The sequence below is a fragment of the Chamaea fasciata genome, unplaced genomic scaffold (genome assembly GCF_029207755.1).
Source record: "Chamaea fasciata isolate MVZ Bird 193981 ecotype frontalis unplaced genomic scaffold, bChaFas1.0.hap1 SCAF_1, whole genome shotgun sequence".
In the NCBI taxonomy this organism is placed as follows: Eukaryota; Metazoa; Chordata; class Aves; order Passeriformes; family Sylviidae; genus Chamaea; species Chamaea fasciata.
The window spans coordinates 36,693,730-36,712,693 of record NW_027094086.1 but is presented as its reverse complement, the minus strand read 5'-3'; the positions used below and the strand labels follow the sequence as shown (position 1 = coordinate 36,712,693).

General features: G+C 39.1%; 1 protein-coding gene across 2 annotated transcripts in view; it reads left to right on the top strand.

Moving 5' to 3' along the window:
* NKAIN3 (sodium/potassium transporting ATPase interacting 3) overlaps positions 1-18,964 on the top strand; it is a 336,223-nt gene that overhangs the window by 152,265 nt on the left and 164,994 nt on the right. For both annotated transcript variants that reach the window (XM_066205155.1, XM_066205146.1), the window contains exons 2-3: positions 7,470-7,607; positions 16,778-16,858. In XM_066205155.1, the coding sequence (XP_066061252.1) occupies positions 7,470-7,607; positions 16,778-16,858 (219 nt within the window). The remainder of the gene's footprint in view (positions 1-7,469; positions 7,608-16,777; positions 16,859-18,964) is intronic.

The following is an 18,964-nucleotide window of genomic DNA, read 5'->3' as shown; positions in this document are numbered from 1 at the left end:
TTTCTTCTCTGACAATAACTTGTCAGAAAGCTAAGTTTCTCTTTTGCTCCATTAAACTGAACTTACTATAAATATTTGCGATTTACTCACAGTCTTTCCTGACATTCAATAACCTCCATGACACATAGTCTTACAAATGTATTTAGTGAGCTGTTATAAGGAATTACCATCTTAAAATCACCCAAAAGCTTGTATTTCACCTGGACAAGTGAATGCAGATCATTGAAAATCTAATGAGAGTGTCTTCTGTGGTCAGATGATTCCTTTAACTGTCACTAAAGCTATGAAGTAGTCATCTCAGTCAAAGTTAAGCATTTAATTGTGACACTGACTACACACTCATCTTTGGTAATGAAGCTTCTATTGAGAGATGGTAAGTTACAGATAAAGAGGTTGTAATATTTATCTAAGGAACAGAAACTTGCTAAATAGGATTCTTCAGCTGAGAGTGATTATCTGACACCTCCCTTCCTCTTCAGATTTAAATGCTCTCCCCTGCATTAGAAACCTGGCATTTTTCTGGTGTTAAATCTTATCTTCCTTTTTACTGAAGTCAAGCCTGTCAGTAGAATTCAGAAATCACAGCAGGAGTATAAAATTTGTATAAAAAGTGGTTTATTCATTACTGTTGGTCTTTGATGCAACTTATTTATTTACTTATTTATTTTTACCTTCTTCTTTCATCACCTGTTAATTTCCTGTTAGAAATCCTCGGGTTTAGCATGTGATAAATACGTCTTTTACTCTCCAATACTGAGTTTTTTTCCAAAAAGCTTGGCAGCTTTTTGATGTCTTTTCCCCTTAAATTAGAAAGTGCGTATTTTCCAAATGTGAACATGGAGCCTTTGCCCCAAGGTTTTACGAAAATGTTTTCTCAGTAGAGCATCTGTCAAGGAAAAAGAAATACACACCTAAGAGCCCTGGAATGTGAGGACAGACTTTAAGTCAAATGTGGCTAGTGCTAAGAGTGACCTTGACTCCAAGGTCTTGTGTATTCCAGCCAAATGCGCAGGCCTGCAAGGCGGTGTGGGAGGCTCCCACTGCTCCTCTCCTGCCTCGCCATTGCCCTCTGCCTTGTGTTGGGGTGTAGCTTTTCGGGAAGTGCCCACCAACCTGGGCACAAACCAAGAGGGAAAGGAAAGGAAAGGAAAGGAAAGGAAAGGGAAAGGAAAGGAAAGGAAAGGAAAGGAAAGGAAAGGAAAGGAAAGGAAAGGAAAGGAAAGGAAAGGAAAGGAAAGGAAAGGAAAGGAAAGGAAAGGAAAGGAAAGGAAAGGAAAGGAAAGGAGAGGAGAGGAGAGGAGAGGAGAGGAGAGGAGAGGAGAGGAGAGGAGAGGAGAGGGAGAGGAGAGGAGAGGAGAGGAGAGGAGAGGAGAGGAGAGGAGAGGAGAGGAGAGGAGAGGAGAGGAGAGGAGAGGAGAGGAGAGGAGAGGAGAGGAGAGGAGAGGAGAGGAGAGGAGAGGAGAGGAGAGGAGAGGAGAGGAGAGGAGAGGAGAGGAGAGGAGAGGAGAGGAGAGGAGAGGAGAGGAGAGGGAATGGGAGGATAGGTTGTGAGGAAAGGTGATTGCACTGCTGCGCTTAGCCAAGGTATCCCTGGGGCTTCAGAACAGAGGACACTTAAAGCTTCAGGTGGAGTTTCTTTGGAGGAAGCTGGGGAATCACTTCAGTATTTAAGAGCAGCATCTGCCAAACTGGACTAAACTGGAATTCAGCACAGCACATTGGAACCAGTGGTAATGGTAAAAAGACCAACAATCCTCAGAGATTCATCATGTCCAAAACTTTTCCTGAAGCCACAGGTTAAATTTATGATCATAAGATGAAGTGGAGAAATTTGAAGAAAATATCTTTATCCTTAGGAGCAGCAGTTAGTATTGATGATGTGCTGTGCCCTGGAACTTCTGTGATAAGTACTAGCAATATCAGCCAACTCTGAGTCTTACATGCATAATTCAAATGTTACAGATAATTCCTGACCTGAATTTAGAAAATTAATACTATAAACTATAATTTTTTGATACACCATTTTTTGGATACTATTTTAATTTTTGAAAGCTGAGTCCATTTGTAACGGTAAGTGTCCATTTGTGAAGTCATGATTTTTTCTCATTGTTTTCCCCTAGCTTGTAAAATTGTTTTAATTTCAAAGAGGATTTCAAGGCTATATAGTTTTACAGCTCTCCAGTTATTAAATATTTCTTTGATTTTTGTTAGATTTCTCAAATACAAGCGTGTTAGATATCCTACTAATATTTTTCTGGTTGTTATAATTTCTAGGGACTGTTTTGCATGACAGATTGAAGCAAGTTTATAATATCAAATGCAGAGTAGATTATACTTCCCAGGTTTTTAAATTTAGTAATTTATAGGGTATCAAACTTGCAGCTGTATCATTAACCTTTTATTTTTACATTTAACAATTTTATAATCCTCTGTTTATATCATGCCATTTTTGGGTCTTTTCTTGTATGAAATCATCTGTTACATATGAAAACTCTTCATCTTGATACAGTGACTTCTGTTCTGGATTTGGTTCTATTTATTAATCTCAAACTAACATGTCATTTATAAAACTTTTCCATTAAAATATAAAACTGACTGTTTTCCTTGATGTTTCTGACAGAAGAGAAAATTGAGTTTTAACACGTATTTGAAAAGTTGACTTTGTAATTCTGCTGTGGTGTCTCATCACTCAGAGAGCTTCTGATAGATATTTTGAAGTATAATAGAACCTGAGAGGAGTCCTATTTATAGGACCCCTTTAGAGGAGGGGTTTAATCCACAGGACACCCTGTTGAAGTCTTCTCTCAAAAATGTTTTTTGATTTCTCTTTCCATGAGGAACATCTTGGTGACTTCTTTCTGCAGATCCTACGCAGCATTGCCTTTTATTTTGCTACTCCTTTGCCTTAAGCTGCTTGTCAAACATTAATGCTACAGTTGCACTATTTTTTCTGTTCTGGAGGTTCCAATTGTGCTGCACATCTGGTTGATCTGTCTAGTTGAAGAAGCTCAAAATTCAAAAAGATTAATTCACCTGAAGTTTTTCCTGTTCTTAATGCAAAAGGGCTTGAACATGGCTGGAAGAGGAAGTTCACCCTGAGTGACTTTATTGCAGCCCCATCTTGCAGCTTAGTACCTTTTCCTTGAGCTCTGCAGGAAGTGGGAAATGTTTGGAACACTTAGTGAAACAAAGAGGTAAAAACCCAAGACTTCATTAAGTGAAGTGCTACAGTCCCACTGGAGCATTTTACTGCTAGTCCTGGTCTCCTGAGTCGTGCACTTTGCATTACAAGATTGTCAGTGATGATGATGACTAAATAACAAAGCTCTCCCTTGCCAGCAGTAATAAGAAATATCATATATCCAAGTGTTGTTATGATAAGAGAATGTTATTTCCCATCAACTTTGATAGATTTTTATAAGGTCTTATGAAAATATTTCACTCAACTGGACAGAGGTTTCATTATAAACATACACCTAGTATCTAAGTTGCCAAAACAAGTCCTCCTGTTTTATTTGCAAGACAGGGGTGACTTTTCATTCTACTTCTATGCTACTCATTTAAAAAGTATCAAACAACAATTTATTATGGACAGTCCCAAACTTTGTTGTCTTAGTTGTCACAAGTAGTGGAGGTGCAGCCTCTCCCAACCTGATAGGGAACTGGTATGACAAGTAAGCCCCCAGAGGACCTCAGTCACATTGAGCAAACCCTAGCTGCAGCCTCGAGCTCCTCTGCCCTACTAAATTGATTATCTGTCTTCTAGCAATGGGAGAAGTTGAGCCAGCTAATTTTGGGAACCTCTCCCTTCCCTTTAGGTTTCAGGTTTTTAGGCTGTTTTCAGAAGAATCTGAAAATGGTGATGAAATTAGAAATTCATGTGGGAAAATTGCTTGCTGAGAAAAAGAAAATTCTTGTTGAGAGAAACAGCCTCCTTATAATCAAAATGTTTCTGGTGTAACATTTTGAAGTACTCACATGCCCGTAACTCTGAGTGAAACTGTCTTTCACAGAATCTAGGCTAGTTTGGTGGCCACTGATGGACGCAGGGATTTTGGATTTGGGCAAATATTATCAGTATTGGCTTCTCATATGTGTGCAAAACCAGCCTGTAAATGGGCAGAGGTGCCTGTTTCCTTCCCTTTATTCTGATGATGTCTGTCAAATCAATTACCTGAATCACAGCCTGTGTTAGGGATTGCTTTTCCATTTGCACAAAGCTAAAAACTTTGTGGCTTTCTCTGCTTCTTGGTGGCTCCGCTGGGTGAATACTAGACATAAGAGCAGCAGCACTCAGATGTTTCCTCTACTCAGTCCATATTGGTCATAGTATAAAGAAAACAGGTCTGAATATGTTTCCTCTGCCAGAGTCATGGATTATTAGGTTTTTAACTTCTGCCTGTCTTGCCTGCAAGGTGTTGTAATTTGGAAGAGAGTAGCAATTTGAGGAGGAAAGGCACGCCTCCTACCTTTTCCTTTTCTTTAGATTCCTCTCGTCCCCCGCAACACCCCCGCTAATGTATTCTGTGGGCTTTGGGGATGAGACAGATTGCTCTGTGTTGGTGACAAGAGCAAAATAAATGAGACTTAGCTGTTCAGGAAGGTCTCTCTGCATAGCCTGATGGCTAAAGCACTTCGTAGTGGGGAAGGAATGGTACTGTATGCTTGGCATCCTGCTTCCAGGGCTTCTTCAGTGGTTTCATGCTGTCACTGTATATAAAACAAAGAGCAAGCCCTGTAGGCAAGAAACACGAACAACTCTCCCAGTTATGTATAAGTGTCAAAAGCAATAGACTGTACCCTCATGTTTCTGCTGTGCTCTCTTTTTGACTCGCGAAATACAGATTTTTATTTTTTGCCTGTGACACTGCTTCAAAGAGAAGCTCTTTCTCTTGGTATCCTAATGCATAGGAAGTGGGAGGAGAGGAATGAATAACTCACTAGGCAGCAGGAGAGGAAATTAAGCTTTACTTCTCTGTGTTTGTGGTGGATGCCTTAACCACAGTAATCCATGGAAAGATTAATAATTTTTTTTATGTATAACTCTGTCTATGGTGAATATGCACATGTGCACCCTCATCTTTGGTAATATGTTTGTGACCACTGAGCTATTTTTTGGGAGCCCAGACCTGCCTGATGGATGTACTCCGAACTTGCTTGGCAGATATCAGGGAGATGCACTTGAAGGGAAACTTTTAATCTGATCCATTTTAGGCATGAGCTGAACACCAGGCCTTTAAGCCTGAGTCTGATGGCGATGTGCAGTGGTTGTGTTTGCTTATGTTCCACTATTATATTTTTTGGGCATTTAAGATGATGATCTGAAGATTTATCCCAAGGGTCAGTTTAAGAAGAACCAGATACTAAACAGCTTCATTCATATCTGTGCTGCAGGCTTTTGTCTTTCAGATAGCTCTAGGTGTTTCAAAGCTACATAAAATGCATAATGGGATCCATGACCCACCAGTGCGAATTTCCTCAATACCCGCTCCGGGCAAGCTCTCTGCTCCCAACACCAGCACATTCTCATGCCTGGGGAAGTAGCCAGGCAGTGACATTGTGGATGGTAGTGAGCTGTTAGGGCTTTCTGTCACATTAACCAGGGTTATTGTAACCAGTGGTCTTCCCAGAGAGTGGGAAACCCATGGCCAAGGGCCGTTTTGGGTAGGTAAGTATATAGTTTGCACACAGCTGCCCTGTCTCACAGCCAAGGACACTTTAATGGAGACAGTGCTAAGCCGTTTGCCTTCAGTGCTGGGAGTGTGATAGGACACACTCAGTTTATTGGTGCAGGTGAAGACCAAAGCTGCAGGAGAGTTTCAATGAGTGTCAGGGCAGAGGTGGCACTAAGCCAATCCTAGTTTGGTTTGACAGCTCCATCCTCTGCTTGCTTGCTAATGTCATGACTCCAGGAAGAAGACACATTGTCTCTGAAAACTGGTGGTCTGCGAATTTTTAGCTGTTCTGCTGACCCAGAAGATTTCCACTTGTAATGGGAATGAAAAAGTCTCTGGCTCTGGTCATGGATGGCATAAATGCCTTCCTATGTGATACAGGACTCTCAGAATGTTGTTGCTAGACCATAAACTGTAAGTTCTGCCTGTGCCAAAGAGCTTTCAAAACTCTTTATTTGCCATCTTGCACATGGGATTTGGGGCACCCTTGTACTGTGTGATTTTTCATTTATAAATGCTGGGCCAGATGTTTAGCTGATAAAGGTCAGTGTAACTTCACTGATTGCAAAGGAGGTGCACCAAGCTGATGATTCAACTTTTGTTCATTTCATTGTTTAGATTTATCGTGTTTATTAACCTCAGCATAGAGAATATGGTTTTCATGTCTGCTGTAAGGGAGGGTTTTTGTACAGAAAAATGGATTCTGCACTCAGTGACACCTAGCCTTATCTTGGAGGTGAAGATTGAATCTGGCCATAATGTGTAAAATGAAATGGTTTATGTGAAATACCCACATGTGATAATACTTTGGTTGGTATTCACAGAGCCATGCTTGCTCCATCTGTCTCAGTTATAAATATTGTAAGCGCGTATTTCAGTAAATTTTAGGGTTTGTAACAATGTAGTAAAATCAAGTAGATGTTAATAAATTCTAACAAGCACAGAAACTCGGTTGTTTCTCAGTAGATTTCTATTTAGCTGCTCAAGAATATCTTGCTGCAGCTGCAAAAATATTGAACTAAGTTTAAACTCCAACAAATATGCTGCTAAGAAAGTCGAATTTTCTCTGTTTTTAGAACAGTGGATTGGACTGTCAAAAATGAGTAGCAAATGTGTTTGCAGAAGAGTTTTATATCTGGCTTTTTGTTTTTCTTTTTTGCCTAATGTTCAGAAATGCAGAATTACCTAAGAACCACATGCTGATGCAAAGATATAGACTGATGCTTCTTAGCTTTCTCCTTATCCACACCCAACTAAATCCAGACCCAAAATGCCATGAGGACAGTGGGAAGAGAGCTATTAGGCTGCCACCATTTCTTTCTGATTTGTAGTTGCCCAAAAGTAAAGTAGCAGCCTTTGAAGAGCACAGATGGCTCATTTGGCTGTTGGTTTTGAAGCAGTTTGCTCTGAGGTCTTCCAACATTTTCTACTGCCTTTCAGCCCCTGAGACTACGTCTGTGTCTCAGGTAGTGAGGAGCTCCCAGCAGGCTTCCTTAATTTGTGCATTAAGGAGTCCTGGAAATCACAGTGGCCACCTCTGGCACTCGTCTGGGCCTGCTCTGCCCTTTTTGGGATTTTAGGAACAGATTGAAGAACTTAGAGTCAAGTCTAGTTGAGAGTGAATCTCAGAGACATGGGGGAGGGAGGGAGCATGATGGTATTTCAGAAGCAATAGCAAGGTTTGCATAGCTTTCCTCACTTCCTGGTGAAGCCTGGTGAAAATAAGAAAATATCAAGTGTTCTGTCCAACCCGTAATTAAAACGTGGATGTTCTGTTTATGTGTTTTCTTACAGCTGGCAGCATTAGAGAGACAAATCTTTGACTTCCTCGGTTTCCAGTGGGCTCCCATCCTTGGCAATTTCCTACAAATTATAGTTGTCATTTTGGGTTTGTTTGGAACCATCCAGTTTAGGCCTCGCTATATAGTCGTGGTAAGTCTCATTTATTATATTTTTGTCTTGTTTTTTGCAATAAAACCTGTCATATTACAAAGCAGAATTTTCTTGGTTTCAAAACACCAGATGGTATTTCTGTAGAAACTGTAGAGGTCTCCATGTCTTTTTGCAAATTTAGGACTACTAAGTGAATTTTTTGAGATTTTGGACATTATCAAAAACAGGTAACCTGGAGAAAGTTATGCCAAAACTATGACTATGGTACAAGTCAATTAGACTAAATGTAAATAAATTAATAAAGTACAAATTGTTGTTCTTTTTGCAACAGACAAGCAGAATTGATGGCGATTAAGACAAATATTTGCAATGGCCAAGTTATATTTGACTACATCTTTCTCTTAAGCAGAGAGAAGCAAGGATTGTAGAAATTTCTTTGGTCCTGTGACCCATGGATTCCAAAGAAGTCTCCTTCTCACTTACATGTAATTTTGTCAAGACCTGTATTTATGGCTTTGACCCTAAATTATTGCAAATTCTCTCTGATGCTTGTAACATGAAACTTCTCTGTTGATTTTTTTTCCCATGTTCTCAATATAGCCAGGAATAAAAAGAAATTTCAAAGCTGTGAAGTAAACTGCCAACAAAAAAAAAATCTGTGTTCCTCCCCCGTGTTCGTTTTTGAATGTAAGAATATTATGTCTTTACGTGGTAATGACTGTATTTGGAGCATTTTGGTTGTGTTGTCAGTAATGGATTTTAAAAGGCTAAAGTTATCTTTCTTTTTCCTCACAAAGGAATGAAATAAAGGTCTGCTGGGGAAAACTCGTTAAACAAATACTTTAAAAGCTTCATCTTTTCTAGTCAAGCCTTGAATCCTGTAATTCTTTGTCATGTCTTAAAAAAAAGTGCACAAAATGTGCATCCAAGCTTATACTCATGTTAGCTAAGCTTACAGGCAGACTATAATGAATTAAAAATGGATTAATATAAAAAATAGTGCTTTTATCTGTTATCTGTGGTTGAAGAACTGGGCATCCATGTATGGATGACTCACCTTTCTGCTTCGTGCTCTCCGTTTTATACATAAGAAGTGAGTGTAAGCATCTGTAAAATTATGTGGGAAATTCATGTCAGAAGTGCAACACTACAAAATTTCTTGTCCCTCAGGTTCAGCACTGCTGTTCAATGATGCAAGCTCTGTTTCAATTTTCAAATGAAATGCAACAGATGTTGACTGTTTCTGTATCTTTTCCAATGTAATTGAAAATTTTAGGCTGTACAAAAGTTGTTTTAAAGTAGAGGTAGAAAACTCATAATTAAAGAAAGAAAAGAAGCATCTCCCCAGCAAGAGGCTTTATGCTGATTTAACTGAACTCATATTCTGATTTATCTTTAAGCATATATTTAGGAGCTCTAGCTACAGCATGTGCCAATACTCATTACTGGGGAAGATCAAGGCTCTAGAGCCCAGCTGGTCAGAGCATGGTGCTAATAATGCCATAGGTCACAGGTTTGATCCCTGTAGGGGCCATTCACTTCAGAGCTGGACTTGAAGACTCTTGTGGATCCCTTCCAGCTCAGAATGCTCTGTGATTACCCACTTCTTCATCCCATCACCACCTCTCTGAGCGATCTGTGATTATATCCTTACTGACATAGGGTTTACAGTAAAGTAGGAATAGTTAGAGCCAAATCTTGAAGTCTTATGGGTGCCTGCAACACAAGTTGTCTGTAACTGACCTCACAACTCAACATCAGCAGAATGGGGTGGCTGTCATGTCTTCCTGTCCCCAGTGCTCCCTGACTGAATACTTCCCCAGATCCTCTCCCCCACTTCTGGCAGGAGTTAACTGGACCTGTCAGTATGTCAATTCTATTTCTAAGCTGTCAGAAAACCAGTCTAGCAAAAAGTGGAGAATTTTTTGCTAAACTGGTGACCTGAATCCAGTCTGTGAGGTTCTAACGGTTGCCAAGGTTGGCATAAGGCAGGGTTTAGGACTGCATGTTTATGAGCAGCAATGTGGAGGTGGAGGGGAAAGGAGGAGTTGCAAGACTTCTCTTGTTGCTAGTTCCAAACTTGTCAGTTCGGCCTCATGCCTAGCCTTGCCCTCAGGCTGAATTCAGTGAATAGCTCAAGCCAGCATAAGCAACACTCCCTTTGCTCAGTTGCTGCCCTCAGTCCCTCTGCTGGTCCTCTGTTTGCACCAGCACAGGTACCAGTTCAACCACTTGATAAACTGGCAAACCAGAACAGATCCAGGTTAAAAGCAGCTATTTTCTTTACTGGTGTTAATTTAGGTGTAGGTCAGCTCTTTGATGTGTTTTGCTTGTTACAGCAGATGGAAGAGGGGAAATGGGAACAAGCAACCAAGGAAGGAGAAAAGTGCATGGAGTCTTTCTGCAGCAGTGCAGGGTTACACCAGCTTGAAGTTCTTGGTGAGCATAGCCTGAGGATCTTCCAGTCTGTATCAACACATGCTCCCCAGAAGCTGGGCCTCCTAGGCCTGTGCCAACCAACCACAGTTTAGCTTTGTCCACTGTCCCCAGAAGTCCCAGAAGAAGCCAGTGGTACTGACAGTAGACCCCTACCAGTGCCAGCTGCATACTGGCTGTATTCACTAAGGCAAAAGTGACAGTCCACCTGTAAACTTTTCCTGCTGACTTTAAATTTAAAATCTGTTTAATGCAAATCTTCAGTAATGTCCTGAATTTCAGTATTTAACACAATGCAGAGAGATTCTTATTAAGGCTCTGAGTAGTGAATTAGGCTTCATATTTATGGAGAAGCTTCATGGCCTTCCATGCTCATAGGTCCACTTTCAGCCACATCTGAGCCCCTGGATTTGTTAGTGGCTGGTATCCCTAGAATTTGGTACTGTGGCGGTGGCTGAAGAAATATTTTGAGTCATGCTTTTATGTACTCTGGTTGATGAAGCTTCTGATTTAGATTAAGTTTAATGCAGTTTAAATGGAAAAGTAACTAATCGCTTCAAGAAGTTTATGCTTAGTGTCCATTGTCTTTTCCAGAAGACTTGCGTGGAAATCAGCTTAACTAATGCAGATGATCCCATCACAGTATTAAAAAACTGAAGTAAAGAGAGAATCATGTCAAATGCAATGGTTTACTTCTGTAAACTGTCTCCACAAAATTAATCTGGCATGTGTGCACACAAATTGTCCTCATGGTAATCTGTCATACTCTGGTGGTGATGTTGACTTCAGCTGACCAGCTCTAGAGCCATTGTTTAACCTCAAGAGATTTTTTTTAATCTATCTTCCGTGCAACGGAGTCTGTGCCTGAAGGTTTCCCTGACAAGTGAAGTTACACAAAAGCTTTCACTTTGTCATCCTATGCTGCGTATGTCATGTTAAGTCTCCTCAAATTCTAAAATATGTAAAGGAATGGGAAAGTAAGTGAATAAATGTAATACATGTAGGGCCATAATTTGAAGCACATCCATACTGCAGTCAAATATGAAACTGCTTCTGCAGGCACAACTGAGCAGGCTTTTGTTGCAGATATGTAGAGAGAGCCAAGAAGTTTAGTGAGGGCTGCAATAGAAACTGATAAAAACAATAGCAGTTCCATGCTTCTGACTCTTCCACTGCCATTGAACCCAGTCTGGCCAGTTTATCACTAGGATTTAGTGACCACATAAGCTGGACCATAAGCATAGCCACTGTAGATTAAAATTCCGAATAAAGAAATTATTTTGAGTGGTATAAAATCCGTCATGAGAGCTTTCTACCAAAAAAAATGCCCCACTATCTAAGTGCTGCCGTGCAGTGGCTGATACATGAGGCATCTCTGTAGAATAGAATTCTCCTTACAAGTAGTTAAAGATAGTTGTTCATGTTCACTGTCTGCAGTCCCCTCAGATACAGGACTATATGGATGGTGATTCTGGAATTTCACTTGCACATACTTAAAATTTCAAGTCCTCAGAGCTTAGGAAACAGAGAGAGAGAGGGAGTGACAACATTGACTCCAAGTGTCCTAATTAGTTTAAATCCAATGATTATTTCTAATAGGTTTTGTATTAATTAGTAATTTAGATAAATGTTGTGAACAATTTGTCCTGTCACTAAGCAGATTTACTATTTTCAGTATTTGAATATTTTGTTACTGAATGAAATCTGTGCAAAGTTCCCAGGGGGCATAAAAGTGCAGAGTTGATTCCTAATTTTCCCAGATTAGCTCATTTGAAATTTACCCAAACATTTGCAAAGAAGAAAGAAACAGCTGAATTTAAGTTCTAATTACACTGTTGCACTCTTGTCATGAAGCTCCAGAGCTCTGCTGTGATCTGTTTCCTTGTTCATGCTTTTCCTTTCTTAATAGATCTTGCTATCACCAGCAAGATTTTCAGGCTGTTAAAATTGATTAATGATGATGACAGGATACTTGTTAAAGTTGGGGATTTTCTCCTTCTGCTCCTTCTGAATTGGGACTTCAAAAAGCTTCTGAACGATGAGTCATATAGCTAAAATTTCAAAAGCCAGGCTCAAAGCTGAAAAAAAAATGTGTTAATAAATAGTGGAGGATGAAAGTAATACACTTAAATAGGGAGAATCTATGGTGGAAATCTCTGCTTTTCTTGCCTTAATGTATTCCATTAAATAATATGATATACATAAAATGGATATGGTTGAAAAGCCAGGAAAGTGTTTCTTAAAAAAAAAACCCAAACAAATAAAGATATCAGAACAGCAGAAGAAAGACCATATAGGATACTTTATTCAGTATTCAAGCAAATGTTATACAGACAGTGAAAACACATGTGAAATATTTAGGCTTCCAAAATTACTCGTTGAATATCCCTCCTTGTAAGTCCTGTGTTGTTACTGCTCCATTGTGCTGATTTATGTCACTTCCCTTGCCATCTTTCATAAATATGGCTAATAAGGTTCTGCAAGTACTGATCCAGGTATTGCAGGGGGATGATTTGACAACTCAGTAGTTGCTCCTTTCCCTTGAAGTATCCCCAAGCCAACATTCATTCCCTCGTGCCATGAATGATACTGTCAGAGTAGTTGCTGCACTTCCGATTTAAATATACTCTTGAGATAATTTATTCATTAAAAATAAACTTATCCCACAGTTCTTGCAATATTCAAGCTTAGTAAATTCTCTTTTTTCTCTTTTACCTTAACGAGTTGTTCTTGTGACATTGTATCCATCCAGTGCAAATATTTTAACTCTAGAAATGTTTGCATTTCATTCATATATGAAATGTATCTCTGCATTGGTTTCCATATGATTGTAGAGTCAAGAGTTACAGAAATCTCACTGCTGTTGAGAGGCTGACATTATAAAAGGGGATATTTATTAGATGTTTAACCTATGAGGTTTAATGAGTACTCCCTCCACGTTTTTGGTAAGACTTCAAATACTTCCTCACACCGCGTCATATACAATCCTTAGTGCGAAAGACCAAAAGCAAGAAAAGGTGTAGTGCATCATGGCAGAAATAAGCAAAGACCTGGTCTGAGGTCCTTCCTCTAGACGGGATCTGTTACAAAAATGTCCAGGTAATTTTTAAGTGGTTCATCATTTGGAGTATAAAAAAAATACCGACTCGTCTTATTGATTCAACCTGTGTGGAAAATTCCTTCCTCATGCAAGATATGGTGAGGATTGTGACGCTGAGTATGAGGCCAGCCGAGCTAGGGTGGGCAGCATGTGGGTGGTCAAAGAACTAGGCAGGAATTGCTGGGTGGGTGTGAGGAAGTAAGAGTGAGCAGACCCAGCAGGATGGACAGCAGAATGTTCAGGACATGGAGTGGGAGACGTTAAATGGCAGGTCAGATCATGAAACAGGTGCCTCAGGGGGGAAGTGAAACCTGCGGGTCAGTGTGGACCTGATGTCTCAGACCTTAACCATTCCTACAGTGAGAGAAAATTGCCAGCATGCACGACACGTCCCTTCACACAGAGGATGGCAATTTGGGCTGTTGCTCTGCTAGCAAAAAGAAGAAATCTGCACAATAGATCTAAAAGTTACACCTTTCTTAATGACTCAAGCTGGTATTAGTGTGATGCCACATAATGGAATATTGTTTGGTGGGGTTTTTTAGTCTAAAAGGTATATACATGTCAATTTACACAATGCGTGTAATGTTAGAAAGTATTACAATTTTTTCAGAAAGAAACACACAAAAAATTTAGAAAACCTACCATTAAAGCCATTCTGGGCAGTCTTACTATGATGCTTTTGTATATTTGCAGATTAGAACTAGTCAGATACCTACTAATTCTTATATCGTTGCCTCAGTTTCAGTAGAAAGGACAGACGTTGAGGGGTTTTCTGGAGATCACTAATGTAGAATAGAAACTTGACTTTCAGAAAACAGAAGACAATGGGAAGAGTGAGGCACATGCTACCAGCAAAAAAGGATTACTTTTGCTGTGAGGGCTGTGCTCAGTAGCTGAATTTTACTTCTGCTCTCAACCACTGAAACCTCTTTTGACACAAAGGAGAGTCACTTTAACAAAACCTGCCACATGCTTTGTTTTCCCCTTGCATTCTGGAGTCTTGTCTTGAGACCTTGTGGTCTGATTTGCACAAGTGCTGCACGTTCAGCCACAGGGAGCTGAACACTGAGTTTATAAACTGAATGTATAACCTCAAGCATTCTGAAAAATGAACTCTTAAGGACCTCAAGTTGGATGCTTATAATGTATGAATACTTTTGAATGTAATCTCTGCATGTATCAGAGCATGATTTGCATTCTGAGAGCTGTATCATTCCCTTATAACATAAAATAAATTAGTTAATGTTTGTGCAGCTCTTGCACATTACAGCGATGAGCATCTTAGTAAACCTCATGAGGAAATTGATATTCTGTCCTCAGAGCAGGGTCTGAGCGACAAGGAGAAAAGAAGTATTGAGCTAGCTGTTCATAAAATGTGTTAGGGGAGGTACGATTCTTTTAAAATAAAAATATATCTATGATGATTTTATTAATTTTTGCATTGTATTGCACAGCCACAAAATAGAAAAATTAAGTTGGCATGCATATCCCAAACTCTGACATTTCCTAATTTTGCTTTCTTGCCTTCCCTGTCTTCTAACCTTTCCTTAAGTGCCTACAAAACTATGCAAGGAAAGAATTTGCTCCTTGAATATCCAAGAAGACAATAACTTTCCTACTTAAAATATTATATAGTACTCATTACTGAATTTAATGTGATTATTATGTTTACAAAGCAAATGGAGCTCAAATTTAGATTTCTGCAGCTCAGTGAGAGTGTAGGAAGAGCCTCTCCATACACAGCAGCTGGGTATCAAGGTGCACACCTGCTTTGCAGCTGCACTTCTCTTTCAGTAATCCTCATGGTGGATCAGGAACCAAACTGGTCCTAGCTGTGTAAAACAGCATAGCCTGGCTGGGAAAGCAGGCTCAGACAGTTTTTGCCTGCACAGTACAGAATGAGGCCATTAACAGATTTGGCTTGGCCTGGCAGATCAAACAGAATTCCTTTTGTTGTGGTGACAGATTTAGTTCACGGAGTGATAAAAAATTATTTCTTGAAAAGGAGAATACTCCCAAACAGTCTCAATTCTGCTTTTTACTGGGATTCTATGAGTTGTTCATTAATTTTGAACTCTCTGCATGTAATGTTCTGAATATAAATGTTAGAAAATCAGTAGTTGAGGATGACATCAAGTTACTACAAAGTCAACAAATGTAGTAAAATGTGATATACTCTAGGTTAGTCATATAAACACTACAGACCTCATATTGCTCAGAGACCACAACAGCTTTGTCTATTTTATAATAACCCAGCCTTCAGTTGCCACACTGCCCTTCTCTGTAAGACAGAGGAAATGGCCCAGGAGTGTTACTCTTGTTTTGTTTCATAATGGCCTACTTCTCGGGCCATTGGCCAACTGCCTGCATACCTTAGAAGAAAATATATTAAAGCTGTTGACCTTTTTGGTGTACAGAAATGGCCCTATGCAGGAGGGAGTAGTCAAGGAGGGGAAAAATTCCATCCTCTTCACCTGAACCTTTCATTATATATAACAGGGAGAGGAACAAAGAGGGGAACAAAGAGGGGAACAAGCACAAGAAAGCCAAACAGGTATGCATGACACCTGTGCAATGCATTGTAGATCAGTGTGTGGAGCTTTAATGATTATATTGAAGCAAAACAATAGACACTAACCCTCACCTGCCCACAGCTAAATAGGCTTGCAGAAGCTCTTAGCAGCAGTTCTCCACTGTGAAGGCTCTAAGCGTGTAAATGTAAATGTAAAGTGGCAGTGCTGCTGCTCACTGCATGTGTTCTGGTGGATGTAGCTCCAGCATGGCTGCATGGACACTTGGCCTATCAGGATGCTCCTGATGTGGAGTGCCTGGAGGGTTAACTGGGGATAGTGTACAGCTATATGTCAGCAAACAGTGCATCCATAAAGAGATGGTGCCTGTCTGTTGTGCTGAGAGTTAAAATGCAAAACATGATTTAAAGTAGATGAATTAATGTCTCATTCGTGCTGTGGGTGGTGTATGAGTTCAGTACAGTGCTGGAGAACCCAGAAGAGGTATGGATATGTTCAGCTGGCAAGTGGGCTTTGTAGGATCAGATTCATGGCAAAAGGCTTGGAGAAGTAATGAGTTAATTTTAATGTAGTAAAGTACATTGTACTGTGAAAGACTCTCAAGAGATCAGATTTGCACCTTACCTATTTGTTTAAAAAGAAAAAAATCCAAATGACAAGATTAGTAGATCTTCTGTTTTGTTTGGTGGTGGGGATTTTTCTTGCACGTTAGTTCATAATATTTAAATGTTATTTCAATAGTATTTACTTTTTAGGGTATTTTGCTTATATGAAATTTCTTTCAAGACAGCTAAATTATGGTTTAAAAATGACTCAGAGTTGTCCCAAAACCTGTGTTTCAGTCAGCGTTTTGGACTTAATTGATTATCAGTAGGATAGTGTATAACTGTAAAGGTTAAATCTATTTTATTGGTATTTATTTAGTACAGCAATGAATATTGAATTTGTAATTTCTGGTGGTTCTTAGGGGACTTCTGCAGGGGGAGCTCCTTTTCTGAACTCTCTGTTCTTGGCTGTTCCCAGAAGAACAACATTTATTGATATCAGTTTTTTATTATTGATCTGCTCAGTATGAAGTAGTTTCATCTTCACGTTTTATTTTTCTCTCTTTTCTTGCTGTCATCCGGCTTTGTGTTTAGTACACGGTGTGGACTGCCCTGTGGGTCACCTGGAATGTTTTCATTATCTGCTTCTATTTGGAAGTAGGCGGGCTTTCTAAGGTAGGTCATTTATCCTTCTTCACGTTTGTGGGAGGGTGTTTCAACAGCAGGACTCTCAGATTTTAGAAGACTGGAACCACAGAGGGAAAATGCGGTTGTTTGAACTTACAATTTGATCTTTGGGGTTTCCCTCCAACAGGAACCGTGATGTTTGAACCTCTCCCTGCTAGTAAATAGCCACAGGTTTGAAGTACATAAATGCGATGAATCTGAATTACAGTTGCCTTCTGAAGTACCATCCCAAGCTGAGAGGTGGGAAGGTATTCAGTTGTAAATTTGAGGTCCTTTTTGATTGTTGAAAAGCAGGCAATGTCATTTTGGTTGAATTTTCAAGTGTGTGAAAAAAGTATGAATTTCCAAAACTGCTTTGAAAGAAAATTACTAAGAAGGTTAATGTAATAACTTGTTGAGCAAATCGATCTCACAGTTAGAATGTTAATTCTTTATACAAAGAACAAATGGCAAAGGATGACTTTTGTCACATCTGACTAAAACTTTCCTTTATATGACACTCAGTGTTCTAGGTCATCAATTCTTTATTCAATCCTCTGATTAGAGCAGAAATGTTTGCTGGAATTATGAAGAGATATGTACTCTCATTGAGGGCAGCACTTATGTTAGCATATGTTATGTTTAGCATTGTATCTGCAGGGAGTTTCATACAACACCTGCTGGTTTTTATCTCCAGTTGGACACAGATGATCTAGATCTTGGTTTACCACATTTACCACATTTAAATTATTCCAGGCACAGTATGCCCATGGCACGTGCTGGTCCCGGCATTATTAATAGAATAAATGTCACTCTTACTGGTTGTAGATTGAGTGATAGGGACTGCATCACTGTTAATTCATGCAATGCTTTTAGAGAATGCAGTCCTGTGCCATGTGCGCTGGGAAGACCCTGCTTGAGCAGGGAGGTTGGACCTGATGAGCCATTGTACACCCTTCCAACCTGACCCATTCAGTGATCCTGTGAATTATTTACTCCACTCAGTCCAGAGCGGAACATTTATGAGCTATGTACTTGCTAGCATTAAAGCTCCTAGCTTTTGGTTGACAACAAACAGAAAACTGATGATACCAATTTAAGAAATAAGACTTAATTTTCTCAGTAGAAATTTCACTTAAATTTAAGCTTTCAGTAATAGGTTCCTTTGGTGATAAAATTTCATAATGAAAAGCTGCAACAGTTTATTTTTCTTTCAAATATGTAGCTCATGAGAAGTCACAGGCTTGATAAAGAAATTAGTACACTTCATAGATGATCAAAATAAATGATCCTAATGGTATGTTCTGACTTAAAACTGTAGTAGATGAACAGAAGAGCAACACATAGAAATGATGAATAGCCAAATAATTATTCATTCTTATGATACATAAAGGGTTGTATACTTTTATTTAGTTGGGTCATGTCTTTTTTTGTAGTGACTATTATATTTTATATATAAGTAATATATTTATAAGTAATATAGAAGTATAAGTATATAAGTATTTATAAGTAATATATTTATAAGGGCCTAGGAAGTGAAGCAAACTTTTAGTCTGACCCTTCAATTTGTTTGCAAGGGATTCTGATCATATCCTCAGTTAAGAGGTTTATAAATCGGCAGGTATGAATTGAAATTCTTCATCTTCCAGTTTCACTTCTGTGTTTTACTTTTTGTTCTTTTTACTTAACATGTATGACAAATCACAATGCAGAGAAATAGTAGCAAAAATACTACTTGGCAGTTGACAGAATTCCCTTTTATTAGTGTATACTTCAATTAATCTCAACATTTTTGTGGAACTTTTATCTTGTGGTTTATAATTACATTTGAAAACTGTTTCTCGACAAGAGAAAAATTATGCAAAAATAATACAAAATTATTTCCATGGAAGTTAACTGCTCTTGTGTAAATTATTCCAAAGGTATGAGTATCAAGACCGACTTAGCAATGATAGAAATAAGAATTTTTTTTCAGTACAGCACGGTATTTTGAGTCCATTTATTGGTCTTTCCGAAAATTATGCTAGATATGATGAGGCCATCAAGAGACTAAGGTCTTTTTTGCCCCATATGCATAAAATCCTGGGTATTTACAATTTTGTTAATATGTCACAC